The sequence below is a fragment of the Eriocheir sinensis genome, chromosome 46, assembly GCF_024679095.1.
Source record: "Eriocheir sinensis breed Jianghai 21 chromosome 46, ASM2467909v1, whole genome shotgun sequence".
Taxonomy (NCBI): Eukaryota; Metazoa; Arthropoda; class Malacostraca; order Decapoda; family Varunidae; genus Eriocheir; species Eriocheir sinensis.
This window is the reverse complement of record NC_066554.1, coordinates 10,618,295-10,634,848: the sequence shown is the minus strand read 5'-3', so window position 1 is coordinate 10,634,848 and position 16,554 is coordinate 10,618,295. Positions and strand designations below refer to the sequence as shown.

Genomic DNA, 16,554 nt, shown 5'->3' with positions numbered 1-16,554 from the left:
TGAAATTTAGGATAGAGAATGTAGGAGGGAGCAGAAGAGAAATGACTGTCAGTACCCTAAAAACTTGCATTTTTGTTAGAAAGAGGAGGTGAGGTTTTTGAGGAGAGATGTTCCAAATATTGGAAATTCGAGAAAAAATTCTCCATAAAGTAATGGTTATCGTGCCTAGGTACGAATCCGCTGACCAGGGTTTGAATCCGGTCCCAGGCAGTCAGCATGCAGCTGACCCACCTGTTCATCTCCACTTTTGGGCTGGTTGATCAATGGGTACCTGTGGAAACCTGGGGAAAGTAAACTGTTGCAGCCCCGGACTTTACACTGGCCCTTGTCCTGGGGTAATGGATTCTTCCCACCTCAGGCTGAAAGGGGAAGAGCAATGGAGATGAGCACTGCAGCCATGTGCATTTATAGTGTATGCACCCAGCTTTACCTACCTTACCCTACCATGAATGTTGCAGAAATCAACTGAATAGAAAGTATGGGGAACTATCCTAACACCTCTTTGGGTCATCACCAGAAGAGGGGTCCAACCTGCAGGACATTTTTGGTCTCCCCAGATTATGGTAAAAGTTATGATTATTCTTTACCATAATTTTGATTTATAATTATTTGGAAATGCTGTGTATGCCATATGAATGTAGTTTGGTGTGAAAAGTAAGGCAATTTGTCCTTAGAGAGCATGCTGAACTACTCAGGTGTTAATTGTCTTACGTGAAGAGATGGGAGGGGCTTTGAAGGGCTGGCACCACCCCTTCATCTCCCATATATACTTCACTGGGAGTGACTTGTACATATTGTGGCAGATGTCTGACTCATCTACCCCCATAGGCCTGCTTACTCCCTGCTAGAAATGCAGCTCTATTTTCAAAGCTGCCTTCAGTGGATAAAAGCTCAGTTTTTATTCACTTACCTGGTGCATCAGCATAACCTTTTATTATTCTCTACTTCTGAGATGCACCACCCAACCCTCTTTCTTACAAAGAACCAGGCCTAAAGAATGGTCATGCTGGTCTCTAGTCCTTGCTGTATAAAGTATGGTATGCCAAAGAGGAGCAAAGATTTTATCTTTCAGTCTTTTGGAGACAAGGTAGTTTGAAGCCTGTTTTCTGAAAAAAGTGCACCATATACACCTTGGTGCAGTAGTTAGCATGCCTAGCTGTGAATCCACAGGCTTAGGTTTGAATTCTGGACAGGACAGTTGACATGCAGCCCACCCAGGTGTTCTTCCTCCCTTCGATCTGATTGATAAATGGATATCTGGGGAAGGTATATTATGGCAACCTGGATGTCATACTGGTCCTGTGTTCCAGGGCAATGGATTACCACAGGCTCAGAGCCAATATGCTGAAGATGACCTCCAAGGGTGCATGTAGCTTTAGTATATGCCCCCAGCTTTACCTTTTATGCACTAAAAAGTGTAGGATATTAAATGCATATGTACATAATATTTATTTTCAAATCGGAGTTAGAATGCTGTCCACTTTGTTACTAAGCAAATATCCATCTCATGGCTGCTACAGCTGCTATTGTTCTGGTCATGTGGCACCGCACATGCCTGAAGGTATTCAAATGAATTCTTTTTCAGACTTCTTTTGCCATTGTTTTATGGAAGGGCTTTCATTACCTCTTAGTTTTATTTTCATGAATTACACCAAAAATATGGGGCATTGTAAATATACAGATAAAAAGAGGCTTGCAGCTTCTATCAGTATGAAGGGAGTCTTTGGCAGAGTGAGGCTGCTGAAAAAAATCCTGCAATCATTTCAATAATTCTGACATCTGATTGGAAAACTGTGACTTGACAATTTATACCACCGCATTGCAGTGGAGTGGTTACCATCTCCAATTAAAAAGCAGCGGGAGTGCAGCCCACCCAGCTGTTCGTCCTTCCTTTTGGGATGGCCAATAAATGAGTACCTGGAGAAACCTGGGGTAGGTAAACTGGTAACCCTGATGTTATACTGGCCCTTTGTCGGGGCTGTGGGTTGTCTCCCACTACAGGCTCAAAGGGCCAACGGGACGGAGATGATCACTGTTGCCATGCGCAGCTATAGTGTATGCTCCCAACTTTACCTTACCATGATTCTCAAATGCACAGACTACTGAATGAGCAAGCAACATCCATGAGCTCAAAGCTGATATGGAAACAAAACAACAGTAGCTTCGTTCAGATTATGTATACTACTGCTGAGTAAAACCACTAGGTAGACACACGAAACATAGAGACCACCCACCAGAAAGTATGCTTTCAGAATATTTAACCGGACATAATAGTATAGTTTTGTTTTGAATGTGTTGTGGACTCCACTAGCGTCAAGAGACATAGTGCACTCACCTTGTACTCTTTTGTCTGCTTGCTCCTGCCTGTGTGTGCTTGTGTGTCCTTGGTCACACTTGTAACATACTCCCTCTGGTGATGGCGCCCCTGGACCTTCTGCCCCTTGATGCTTCAGCTGAGCCGGGTTAGTACATGACATGCAATCTTCCTCACTGTGGGTGACATATGATCACAGGTTTTCCTTTTTTGTAACCATCCCTTTAATTTTTCTTTTAATAATTATATGATTTAGTGTTTGCTTTCATCCTTTTTGGATTTTCTTATTTAAATTTTACTTCCTTGCCCTGTCTGTTTCTGTATAGAGTGCTTCATCCAAACCATAGAGGATTATGAAAAAAATAATTGATCCCCATAGCATTGTACATATCACCATTAACTGTTTTGAAACCAAGAAAGGTAATGCTGAACTTATCATGACAAGATTTGTGGGCTCTCTTACCATGCCTCCAACTATGTGTAATGAATTTTGGAAACCTGTTTTTAAATTGATGTTGATACAATATAATCTATCTATAACATTTTCTTGCAGCATAAGTTTTTCTTTTGTGTCTGATCTCATAAAATGTTGATTATTATATTAATTTTGTTTTTGTTCTGTTTAAAGGATGTATGAGATGCAATGGAAATGTCTGATGTTAAAACCATCATCTTGTCTCATGATTAAAAAATAACTAGTCATGTTGATACTTAGTTGTTATAAACAGTGAAGGATTTCTCAGCCATGATGTTGATGCCATTTTTTTCCTTGATATTAAACAATTATGAAATATTAATTTTGTTAGCTTCAGCAGTTTATAGATTTATCTTATCAGTAGTTTGTTTTCAGTCAGTGTTTAAAATGAAATTTCACAACTCTTTTTCCATAAAGCAAAAAAATAATGATTAGCCACAGACAGATAGTGATTTTGTAATGATTTGTGAGCATCTAAGTAGTATTTGTTTATAAACATAGGAGGATTTATAGTTTTTATATATATATATATATATATATATATATATATATATATATATATATATATATATATATATATATATATATATATATATATATATATATATATATATATATATATATATATATATATATATATATATATATATATATATATATATATATATATATATATATATATATATATATATATATATATATATATATATATATATATATATATATATATATATATATATATATATATATATATATATATATATATATATATATATATATATATATATATATATATATATATATATATATATATATATATATATATATATATATATATATATATATAATTGTGTGTGTGTGTGTATGTGTAACTATAAAGCCAAAAAAAAAGATTAGTCATAGACAGATATAGTGGTTTTGTAATGATTTGTGAGCTTCTAATTAGAATTTGTTTGGTTTTACAAACATTCTTTTAACCAGATAGAAAAAAAAAAAAAAAAAAAAAATATATATAAATATATATATATATATATATTTAAATAAATATATATATATATATATATATATATTTGTGTGTGTGTGTGTGTGTGTGTGTGTGTGTGTGTGTGTGTGTGTGTGTGTGTGTGTGCATGAGAGACTAATGGTTTGGTCTGTGACTGTGTATATTATATATAGCCTTTTCCATTTAGGCAGATCAATTTCCAGATCATATGTTCCCTTGATTTGAGCTATTCCATTTAGTATTAACCCCAAACCTGGCACCAGATTCAGTGACTTAGCAAAAATCAGTGATCTGCTGGGATCCTGCCTGGGAGAACAAATTACAAAGACTAATACAGCTTCACCACCTGTGATACATAGTTTTCAAATGAATCTCATTGAATAAAAGTTGTAGAAAATCATCCGTATAACTCAGCAGTGAAATCAGATTATGATTTGGACTGACCGTTTGGCTGGAATTCCATGAGTCCCAAAAATTCCAACTTCTTACTGGTGTGATGTACAGGATAAATTATTGAAGAAAAGTTGCTCATTTTATCACGATGGAGTGTAAAAAATATAGTTTATAATTTTCTACCCGGAAATTTACTGCCTACAGAAAACCAAAGTTGCAGGAAACTCGAAAAATATTTTTTTGTAAATTTTTACTTTTTTTCATTCTGGAATGAATTTCATTGAATAAAAGTTGTAGAAAATCATCCATATAACTCAACTGTGAAATCAGATTTTGATTTGGACAGACCATTTAGCTGGAATTCCATGATTCCCCCCAAAATCCAACTTCCGCTTCCCACTCCTGTGAACAAGATATTGGTTCATCTAGAGCATCGCGTATATCAGTGGAGGTGTCAAGACTACGCTCAACACGCACACAATGAGCAGAAACTAAAGGAAGATCACCAAAACAGGACAGCTGAGGGAACATAATCACTCTGCAGACACCATGATGCGCAGACAGGAACTGTAGACTATTTTTTAGCACAGAGTGATGGTAAGGGACAAAGGAGGTGCCAGTTAGTCACTTAGCATCGACAGAGACCTAGTTACACGCGGCTTTCAAATTCCGGATAGCTTCTCGCTCTCCAGCGCTGGGGTCATGCTCATTGCCCACGTCTGATGGAACTATATGATGCCAACGGCATCATCGTCATTATGGGGTTAAGAACTGAATACTTTTTCCAAATTTTTGTTGTAGAGTTTAGGGTGTATGATATACGCCGGAGCATGTTATACTACGCAAAATATGGTAAGTCAGGTGTGCTAAGCACTACGCCACAGAGACTTTGCTGATAAGCAAAGGCTGGATCCAGACGTTCCATTTACCATGTGTGGACCCAAACCTAGTTCTGGATTCAGGTTTTGTGTCTAAACGGAAGTGGGTATTAATGCCACACAAGTTGCATACATATCTTTTATTTATGTCAAGTATTTATCTAAGATAAATCTCTGTGTACTAATTTTGTATGTCATCCTCTTGCTTCCATTCACTCTTTTTCTTCAGATTATCTCTGGGATTTATCCCAGGGATAGGATAGAAAACAGCTTGAAAATTTCTAGTGAATCTCAAGAGTAAATTTTTATATATAAAAATTTTATATATGAAAAACAAATAGACTGGCTTTCTCACATCTAAAGCTTCCACACCTATTCCCTACACTTTTGTTACTTACTAAAACTATTCCAGTGTTACGTAAAAAGCCCGTCAACCCCAAGATGGCCATGAAGCCACTCTACTGGACCAGGATTCAGCTTAAGACCCCAAAGGTAGAGAAGCCACCGGAATCCCCATCAGAGCCAGAGGAAAGTTGTGATGAGCCATCGGAGAAGGAAAATGAAGGTAAAGATGTAGATATGGAAGAGAAAGAGAAGGAAATGAAAGAAGACATTGAAGTCGGTGGGGAAAGCAAGACCAATACTCCAACCAAAAAGAAGAGAAAAAGAATTACTAAAAGGTAAATCAAAAGCTATGGCAGTTGTAAGTTTATTCTGAGAAAATGCATTACATATATATATATATATATATATAGAGAGAGAGAGAGAGAGAGAGAGAGAGAGAGAGAGAGAGAGAGAGAGAGAGAGAGAGAGAGAGAGAGAGAGAGAGAGAGAGAGAGAGTCTAAAAATAAAAAATAAAAAAATGGTCTCATACTTTTATCCAGGAGGATCTCAGGAGCCCCTCTATGGGATCAGCTGGAAGAAGAAGACTTTGATGAAACAGAATTTGTGGATTTATTTGCAAGGCAAGTCAAACAACCAAAGAAGAAAGAAAAGAAGGAAGATAAGCCAGCCAAAGTTAAGGTGCGTATTCTTGATTCTATTTTCTACATCAGTCCTTTAATACTTTTTATGATATTTCCTCCAAAAATGCCCTTCAAAATTGCAGGATCATTTTTACTTCTCTTTATTATGTACAAACCATTAACCGTGAGAGGTTTTTCCATACGCAAAGTGAAATGGCTATTCAGCACTAAACATTTAATGAATTTATGGATTCTTTTGTTATTAATTGCTAAACTACTTTCAGGTTGCAAAAGTGTTAGACAGTAAACGATCTCAGAACGTTGGAATTTTCATTACGAGTCAGCATCTTGATATTGCTGATGTTGAAAATGGTAAGTATTTAGCAGTATACCCTTAAGACTCATTTAGAAAAAGCAGTTATTATAAAAGGAACATGTTGTGTCCTTGTCTCTGAAAAAAGCATTAGATTTGATGAAGTTTGAGGTACTATGTGAGTGAAATCCTCAGAGCTTAAGTCAATAGAAGATTTTACTAAAGATATTGAAAGTAATTTCTTTAATAGTGTTTCTATATTACCTTTTTTCAGCTGTGTACAACTTTGATACGACAGTTCTGGACCTGGAGGTGCTGCAGCAGATTTATGAAGTAGTGAGTGTTATCAAGTTTTAAGGGAGCACCCTTTCTTACAGCCTAAAAATAGCATTTTTCATAGTATTCATCAACTTATCACACATGATGCTTTGTTAAATATTATTATATGTACAAGGGTAGTTTTCCCCCCATTTATTGGCACTTCACAGCACACCAGGATGTACCACACACTCACAAAGCTGTTTGTATAATACTGGGCTCATATATACACAGTATCACTTTGTTTACACAAGGAATTTTGGTTGTTTTCACAAACATGTGGGGCACATATGCGGGAAACACGCTTTTTTTTTCTGTGAAACGGTACTAGCGCGGAACACTGTTTGTTTGCAGAGTTGGCTGGCCTGAAAAAAAGAAAAAAAAGCTGTTTACGGGTTGTTTGCATCTAAATTTAGTGGATTATTGTACATTTTTTTATGAAAAAAACTTCATTCCATTGCTAGTGACTGAGTGTATTGTAGCAATATTTGAGGTACAATGTCACACAAACATCATTGTTTACATCATAAACAGCGAATTGTTTACGCGATACATATGAAAAGATAAAAATGACATATGTGAGCTATACCCAGAGGTGGGCGTTCCGCTAAAAAGGTCCGCTAATCGTTAATCCACTAATTAGCGAGTTATTAAAACGTTAGCAGATTGAAAAATTTAGTGGATTAGCGTTAGCAGAGTCCCAAAATTGTAAGTCTGTTTCTATAAGTGACAGTTTACTGAAAATAGCAATCATGGTTGAACGAAACATTCACAGAAGGTAAGAAAATGCAGCAGAAGTGACACTGACCACTCATATAACTGACGGGTCCGTTGTTTACAGTCTTCCCCCGAAGTAACAGCTTGGTGGGGTGTTTGGTTGCCATCTTGACAAAATTTGGCTCAATTTCGTAATGTTGCACAATGTTACATGACTAAAGGATCAACCAAATGCAGGGTTAGGGCGAGGCGAACGCATGAGGGCAGAGCTGAATTTCAGGGGGGAGAGGGTAGGAGGCACAGGAATGCCACTCTATTTGTGGCATGACATTTGAATAATATTTTGATATTTTTAAATGTAAATTTCAACTTATGACCCATTCGACTTATGGCCATCCTGTTAGTCCTGAACCCCATTGTAACTTTAGGACTACCTGTGTAAGAGCTCTTTGTATTAGGTCTGTCTAGATTGTGTAAAATATCCATAGTAAATCTTGACAGGCATGTGTAGCTGTTCAGAATGGAAGTCAATCTTGTCAATACTTATGTTCATGCTAACCCAAGAATTAATGTTGATTCTAAACTGACGTTGTTCTCAAACTCTTGTAGCGTCCATGTGAAGCAGAGGTCAACATGATCAAGGCTCAGCAAGAAGCCATGCCAGACATACCCCTTGACAAACCAGAGCAGTAAGTTGTGTTCTGCTGGTCTTGTTATATATTGTAGCATAAAAATGAATGTACTGTCCATCCTCATACTATATAAATTCATAGTTTGCAAACTTCATTGGGAAATATTTAATAATATGCATTTTAAAAATAATTGGATACCTTAAACTTCTTCTTTTTTTTACAGAAAATAGCCATCACATGATGATGAGCCCACACATTAACCACTCAGTCACTGCCTTCAGCTCACTTGTCAAAATGGGCACTAAATATTTTATTGATGTCATTTCTGCAAATGTGATAAATGGAGTTCGTGTTGGGAAGACAAAAAGCTTCTTCATTTACTTTAGAATTTGCTGATGAAACACATGTGTCCTAGTACATACAAGTATTGCAATCTGGATTTTGAATATGGGGATTTTTTTTCAGGTTCCTGCTTGACCTTTCCAAAATTAATGAATTTGCTGAGCGAACAGCATGTTTCATGTTCCAAGCAACCTTTGCTGAAGAGCTGGAAGCTGTCCATGGCCGCAACTCCATGCTGCACTCCACTATTGAAGCAAGTTTTTGAGTATTGTGGCCCTTCATTCATAATGTAGGATTTTGTATTGGCTAATACTCATTAGCATAAAGTGGCACAAATAATTATTTACCATTAAATTGACTTTAAAAATGTAATGACCAGTCACAAGTTCTGTGGAAGCTTTAATGTTGTGGCTTTTGAGTAGGTTTCCTGCTTTCCATTATACTTTTTTATTGTAGATTACTGTTTACAGGCATTGACTAGTAACAGCATCAAGAGAATATTTGGTCTGATCTTGGCCATTGGAAACTACATGAATGGAGGCAACAGGACAAGAGGACAAGCTGATGGCTTTGGTTTAGAGATTCTCCCCAAACTCAAAGATGTCAAGAGCAAAGAATCAAACTACACTCTCCTACATTTCATTGTGAATAAATATATTGAGGTAAAGCTTTGTTTTTGGTATCAAAATGCACTTATGATATATAAGGTGTTCAATTTCATTCAGAAATGTCCTGTGAGCAGAAGATGAATCCTAACCACCCATATACAAGAATGCAATCTGCCAAAAACAATCCTCATATGCACATCAAGATAGTTTTGTTTTGAAATTTGCAAGACGCTGTTTCCCGTAAATTTACATGTGAACCACTGCATAAAGGCTAGTTAATGGCCCTTCACTTCACTTATTACAAAACAGAGCACTGTATTGGATTCATGAATCTTTTTCCTATTAAAGAATAAAATAATATGCCCTCCCGTGCTTGAAACCACTAGTGAGACATCCATGTGCACGCAACCAGCTACATGCACGGATCCATTCGTATAGCAGTCCGCCTTTTGTTTGTAAATAAAGCAGGGACAGCTATGTACATAACACTGGGATGGGATTCAAGCCCAGTCCCATGGATCTGTATCTAGGCATGCTAACCACTAGACCTCAAAGGAAATAATTGCCAAATGGGAGAATATGGTTGCCAAATGAGAATTAGCAAGTAAGAATCACCAAATGCAATTTGCTAAATCCAAATACAGTAATACCTCAGTTTACGAGTGCCTTAGATTATGAGCATTTTGATTTACGAGCAAAAAAATCACTAAAAATGCCTTGGCTCTTGAATATACATGGATGGGTGTGAAGAGATGAAAGCATGATTAGGGATAGGGGTGCAAAACTAATTAACTGGTGTGGGGCTGCCTTTAGTGGCATGTTTGTTTGCAGATGACACTGTCCTGTTGGCTGAATATGGGCAAGATGTAAAAAGTAATGGATGAGCTTGATAGAAGTTGCAGGAAATGGGAGTTTAGAGTGATTATTGCAAAGATTAAATGTTAGTTTGAAGAAAAAAATCTGGTCAGCAATTTTGCATCACCCTGCAGAATGTGTTGACCATAGGCAACTGAATATGGGTAAGCCTGATTGGAAAGAGGGAAGAGGTGGATGAATTTAAATTTTTAAGAACATTTTGAAATATAAGAACATGGATATTCCTTTTGAGTTAGGCAGCACTCATTTGCCATATCATGGACCAAATTTGGTGTATTTTTTATACTAACAGCTAATGGTGATTTACATGTTTACATCAGCATATAAAGGGAAACCACATGGTCTGTGAATTTATATGTATTAGCTCTTAATTTTTCCACCTTTATTTTTGAGGGATCGTAGAAGACTGTATGGGAAATTTGCTTTGCATGCATGTATGATGGTATTTTTAAAGCATAATAATTGCTGAACAACTTCCTTCAATGATTACAGAAATATGAGGGAAAAGATGCCGGAACAGATGAGGTCCAGCTGCCTATTCCTGATCCTTACATGGTTGAGCGGGTTTCTAACATAAAATTTGAAGACCTAGAGGCAGACCTAAAGGAGTTGAGGAACAATCTTAAAGGTGTGTGGGCTTCTTTCACACATGTTTTCTTTCTATTTGATAAGAGCTCAAGGTAGTCAATGCCCCTAGGACTATTTTCTTTTCCTATTTCATGTGTGTATTATGAATTTATTGTTAAATGAAAATGCAGTAGTATTGTCCAAGTTTACTCAAGAGTTCTGTTTTTATGAGAAATTAATCAAAATATATGTGATCTGAAGATCCTCAAATGTTGACACATAATTGCAACTACATTTACAATTATTATTACAAATGTTATTACAAGGATCTGACACTAGGTTCTGCAAAGATTCTTTAAATAATGATGAAGTTTAAGGAAATAAATAGTCATTGTGTAGAGTGAGGTTGCCTAACATAATCATTGCTTCCACAGTGTGTGAAAATCGTGCTGAGAAGGTGATCAAGAAGTCGGATGAGAAGCACCTTCAGCCCTTCAAGGACCGAATGACTGACTTCTTTGTCAAAGGTGGGTTGTCAATCTACTTCTTTTCATTTAAAATCCTTATTTCTTCTTATGGGTTGGACAGGCCATGAGTCTTACCCACTCTTGACAATCATGTACCCTCCCCTCTCAGCAGCTGCTATAAGAGCTCTGCTTTAAGCATTACACAGTGTGCAACAGCCACTGATAGTACCATTTAAATTGAGCTGCAAACATCTCTCAAACAAAGCTGCCTTCTACATTATTTAAGTTATTAATAGGCTTTTAAATAGGTCATTAATAGACCTTTAAGCTAACATTACCTACCAAATGTACTTTCTTAACCCTTAAATAATGGCCATCGTTAGTTTAATCATATCCGGCTCAATCTGTTTAGCTAGCCATCATTGATTAAATCGACTCTTGTTTGCCTCTAATTTTGAATGTCTGGCTCAAATTTCATGGGTGCTATGACTTGTCCTGCTGCATGGCAGTCTATCTGACCCACATGGATTTCAGTTAATGTCATTAGTCCTAACTGAGCTACACCAAGCATCTCTCAAGAAAATATAGGAAAACATATTGACAAGTAAGGAGAAAAGGACAGGACAGAGAGTGAAGATTATTCCAAGTACAGTAGGGCCCCTTGTCTAGCTATGATTAGAGACTGAAAAAATGTTGCTAGTTCTGAAACTGTCAATTTGGAGGCAAACCAAATAGTAAAAAAAATACAAACAGACAAACTACAGAATATACATGCCAAAGTTGAGGTGTGCCTTGCATGCTCTTCCTCTTCCTGCCAAAATATAAAGTAATTATAGTATAAAATTCCAGTTATACTTATGCAGTGTAACCAATTGGTTCTACACTCTATCTTATCCTTCCTTCCTTGGTAGTTATAGTTTGATATGCATTGGAGTAGAGACATTATTTAACATTATTTCAAACCTTCATTACATATGCTGATTTCTTTTTTTGTTTTCCAGCCAATAAGGAAATAGCAGCAGAAGAGAAATATCTTGGTGAATGCAAGACCCAGTAAGTGACTTGAGAAATAAATATTTTTATGGTGAACTCAATGAGTTAATATTTTCCCTTTCTAACAGTTTTCCACACTTATATGGCTTCTCTTTTTTTTTTTACAGATTTGATCTGGTTATGAAATACTTCCAGTTTGCTGGTAAAGGGACTGAGGTGACACCCAATGACTTCTTCAGTGTATGGTCACCATTTTGCAATGACTTCATGATCATTTGGCAGAAAGAGCAACAAAAGATTGTTAATAAGAGGTATGCTAAATACTAACCCCTCAATTATTACCCTCAGGAAAATCAAATATTTGCCAATTAAGGTAATTAAATAAGGTATAGTGATGTGATGACATCTACCTAAAAGACTTACTATTTTTGTTCCTCAACTTCTCAAAGGAAATTGTAATACAGGTTGAGAATCCTTTATCTGAAATTCCAAAATTCAAAAGTTTTTTGAATGCTGACATGACGTGTCACAAATGGAAAATTCCACAAAGTGATGAGAAGGTTCCTCCACGTACAGCTGTTGTGTATTGCTCAGGGTTGCCAGGTCCGCAGTTTACCCGCCCAATTGGGTGGGTAAAAACATCAGCCCGCCACCACCGCAGGTTTTGGGCGGCTTTTGGGATGGGATTGGGCGGGAACACAGTCCACGACCTGGCAACTCTGGTGCTGCTATACAAAAGTTTGTTGTCAGCAGTTGTCACAGTAACACCTTCACCCATTACTCATTGTGATTACCGCGTTTTGTGTGCTCTGTGGTGTAAAGCTGTTGTTCAATATGTCAAAAGGGCCTGCATATTCCAAAATCCAAAAAAATCTGAAATCTGCAACCAGTTCGTTCCCAGGGATTTTGGATAAGTGATTCTCAACCTGTGCTGATATAGGAAGGGGGGCAATTTTTTCTTTCAGTAACTTGCTTCATGAAAGAGATCATCCAGGATTTAGTGAGCAGATACACTGAAAGTTAGTGTAGTTTTCTAGTCAAAATGAAGTTAGTCAAAATACCCACTGAACTATTTCTTTTTATTCTCAGGATAAAAGAAACAGAAGAGCAGATGAAGAAGATGACAGAAGAGAAGAAGGATGTAGCCAAGAAAACCAAAGAAGCTGGTGGACTCAAAAGCAAACTTAGGGATAAGTTACAATCTAAACAGTAATGGTGATCCAACAGTTTGTAATGCAAAGTGTCATAGTTGAAGAATTAGACTGAACAGGGAGAACAGATCAAAGGCAAGTTGTGAAGATTTTTTTCATCAACCAATGGTGACTAGTAGTTGTGATATCTCCAATTTAAAGGTCACTAGAGATGTGGCTGTGCAAGTTTTCTAAATCAGTTGAAAGGCCAAAAAAATTGTAATTTTTTTTGTGTATATAGGGGAGGATACTTAGTGTTTCTTTTTTATTTATATATAGAGAGACAGAGATAGAGGTATAAGCTGTAACAAAAAAATTGGCAGCTTGTATAGTGACAATAGATATATAATTTTATACTTACCATAGTCATGAGAATATTTTATATGATTATTCATGTTCATAATGTTCTAGGTTAAGCCAAATCGAAGCTATTGCTTTTAAGCTACACTGTGATAGCTTGGAAGGAGAGCAATTCCCTGAGCAAATTTGTATCTTGTTAAGGAAGGCAATGTTCTAGGTGCTATGACACTAAGATGGTTAAGTATTGCAGTGATCTTGTGTGTGTAAGTGATGGCTGGCACTAGTATTGTGTGAGGCAGTGATGATTAGTAGTGGTCTTGTGAGTGTTAGTGGTCATGTATGTCAGTGATGGCTGGCAATGGTGTGTCAGTTATGGGTGGCAGTGGTGTTGAGTTTGTCAGTGATTGATGAGTGGCAGAGGTAATGAGTGTGTCAGTGATGGGTGGCAGTGCTGTTGTGTGTGTCAGTGATGGGTGGCAGTGGTGTTGTGTGTGTCAGTGATGGGTGGCAGTGGTGGTGTGTGTGTCAGTGATGGGTGGCAGTGGTCCACTGTAAGCAGGTGATTGGTTCCAGTAGTCCCCTGTGAGATAGATTATTGTTGGTGTGGAAGAACTTGTTCAAATGTTTGTACTGTCTGGCTGGATGTATGCTATTTTAGTGCCATTTTGGACATGCTCAGGGTTCAATTCCTCCTTCATCAACTTGGGTTCAATGCCTTAATGAAAAATGAATATTATAAAGTTCTCCAGTTGTACCTGGTGTTTGTAAACAGTTGGAATTGAGAAAGCAGGCATGTATTGCATAAATCTTAAATATCACAGTTATTGTATGAATTCATTCATTCATTCATCTCTGACGCCTGCTCCTAGGAGCTCCCGCCAGGGGATGGCCATGGCAGAAGAGTTTCCATCTTTCTCTATCCAGACACAACCTCCTTGCCTGCTCAAAGTTTCTCAAGGATCTTTCCCCCCTCTCCCTGACATACTCCTGCACCCTATCTCTCCATTTCACTGGAGGTCATCCTCTAACATTCCCTCACTCCATCTCACTCACATACGTTCTCTCCTCCATTCGCTCCATGTGGCCAAACCACTTTAAGTCTGTCGCTTCACTTCCACCACTCCACACTTCTTCCCTTCACCCACGTGACACATTCTAAAACGCTCATACACACTTTCATTACTCATTCCATCCATTCTACTCACACCACATGCACTCCTCAAATAACTCATTTCCACTGTCTGCACTCTAGACCTATGACTTTCATTCCAGGCCCATGTTTCACTTGTATATGTGAGGGTTGGTACTATTACTGTATTTCTCCAATCCCTCTTTACCTCCATGCTCACACTTCTGCCATTCATGATACGTCCCAAAGACCCTACCACCTTTCTTCCTTGCAATGCCCTTTCTCTTGTCTCTCCTTCTGTACCACAATGCTTACACATAACTGATCCAAGGTACTTAAACTCATTGACTTCCTTCATTTCTTCACCATTCAAGATTATTTTGCATTCTTTTTCACATTTAATTCCCACTCTATATGGGCATACAAACTCCACAACCTCACTTCTACTCCGTTCACAAACCATCACTTTACTTTTGCTGACATTTACTTTCAGCTTTCTCCATTTACATACACTATCAAAAACACTGACCAAATTTTGTAAGTCACTTTCATTTTCTGCAATGAGCACTTCGTCATCAGCAAATAAGATTGAATTCAGCACCCACTTCCTTTCCTCAGCATACGTTTTTACTCCAACTTCCCCAACTTTGCCCTTCATTTCTCTCTCAACACCATCCATATAAATATTGAACCACCATGGTGACATGACACACTCCTGCCTCAGGCCCACTTTTATCTCAAAATGTTCACTTGTTTCTCCACTAATTTTGACACATGCGGATGCATCCTCATAGAAGGACTTTATTGCATTGAGCAGTATTCCTCAGACACCATATATCTTTAATATCAGGGTTGTTGATTTTTTTTTTTTTTTTTTTTTTTTTTAAATCAGATTTATTTGATTTAAATAGATTTTTTTGATTTTTTTATTAATGAAAATAATTATATGAATGTAAACCTCCATTTTCTACATAAGTTTAAAATACATTTTGGAGTATTCTTGTATCATATTCCATCACCATAACTAATCTGGTTGGCTGTTTGAGCCAATCCAAAGACTGACCAGCCTCAGCCAGCCAGCCACTGGCCACCACTGCACCACAACTCTGTTAAGCAGTCTAACCAGATCATGTCATGTTTTGGACATGTCCTGACTGAAACTGCACAAAGAAAAATGAATGCAGCTTCAAATGAAAGTATCAGAAAAGGCTGTTGATGATCCATGTATGTATGTGAAGTGTTACTTTGAAATATAGAGGTATGGTATATATTTCAAATATTTCCTTTAATGCTACTTCCTATAGTTGTTGTAGTTTTTGTCCCTTTTAATAGCTTTTCTTTAGTTTGAGTGTTTGGAAGGGCCCAAGACTACCCACATGCTGTCCTCATGATTGCCTATCAACCCGGACTCCAGCGAAACTCTAATTAAAAGAGGATCAAGTAAAGTTCGGGGTGGATTAGCCAAGCAAGATGGCGGCTCTATAAAACAGTTGCCTGCTCCACCAACTGGCTGGGGCAAACCAAAAGAGTAGAGGGCATATGTTATGGCTGAGCGTGACCGCAGTGCTCATCTCCGTAACATTAGCCCTTGAGCATGTGGTGGGAAGAGCCCATCAGCCCGGGACACAGGGCCAGTGTGACATCCATGTTACCATAGTTTATGCCCAGGTTTCCCCAGGTGCACATTTATCGACCAGCCCGAAAGGGAAGATGAACAGCTGGGTGAGCAGCACGCTGACTGCCCAGGCTGGGATTCGAACCCAGGGCCACGGATTCGTGTCTAGGCACGCTAACCACTAAACCCCCCTTTCCCAACCCTGGGGTCACCAAGCGTTTTTCCTGGGGTGGCTAAGACTTCAAAAATATCAAACATGGTATAACAATAACATATACAACGAAACTAGTGGGGTCGCCGTCATGTCTAAAGGTGCATGATTGGGGTCGCCTGAAAAAAAGGTTGGGAATAACATGGTCTACGTAGACCATAGAGGCATAAAAAAAAATTCAAGGGGTGAGAAACTTGCTAAATGGGGACAGACTTAAGCATCTAATAGTCTAATACAGACTTGGAGG

General features: G+C 37.7%; 1 protein-coding gene across 5 annotated transcripts in view; it reads left to right on the top strand.

Moving 5' to 3' along the window:
- Window positions 1-14,172, top strand: part of LOC126981101 (uncharacterized) — a 52,207-nt gene extending 38,035 nt beyond the window's left edge. For all 5 annotated transcript variants that reach the window (XM_050831799.1, XM_050831800.1, XM_050831797.1 and 2 more), the window contains 12 exons: window positions 5,476-5,743; window positions 5,949-6,087; window positions 6,314-6,401; window positions 6,617-6,678; window positions 7,987-8,066; window positions 8,475-8,604; window positions 8,822-9,013; window positions 10,328-10,463; window positions 10,837-10,929; window positions 11,871-11,922; window positions 12,030-12,173; window positions 12,952-14,172. In XM_050831799.1, coding sequence (XP_050687756.1) covers window positions 5,476-5,743; window positions 5,949-6,087; window positions 6,314-6,401; window positions 6,617-6,678; window positions 7,987-8,066; window positions 8,475-8,604; window positions 8,822-9,013; window positions 10,328-10,463; window positions 10,837-10,929; window positions 11,871-11,922; window positions 12,030-12,173; window positions 12,952-13,075 — 1,508 coding nt within the window. In that variant the 3' untranslated portion in view covers window positions 13,076-14,172. The remainder of the gene's footprint in view (window positions 1-5,475; window positions 5,744-5,948; window positions 6,088-6,313; window positions 6,402-6,616; window positions 6,679-7,986; window positions 8,067-8,474; window positions 8,605-8,821; window positions 9,014-10,327; window positions 10,464-10,836; window positions 10,930-11,870; window positions 11,923-12,029; window positions 12,174-12,951) is intronic.
- Window positions 14,173-16,554: the final 2,382 nt, after the last annotated feature.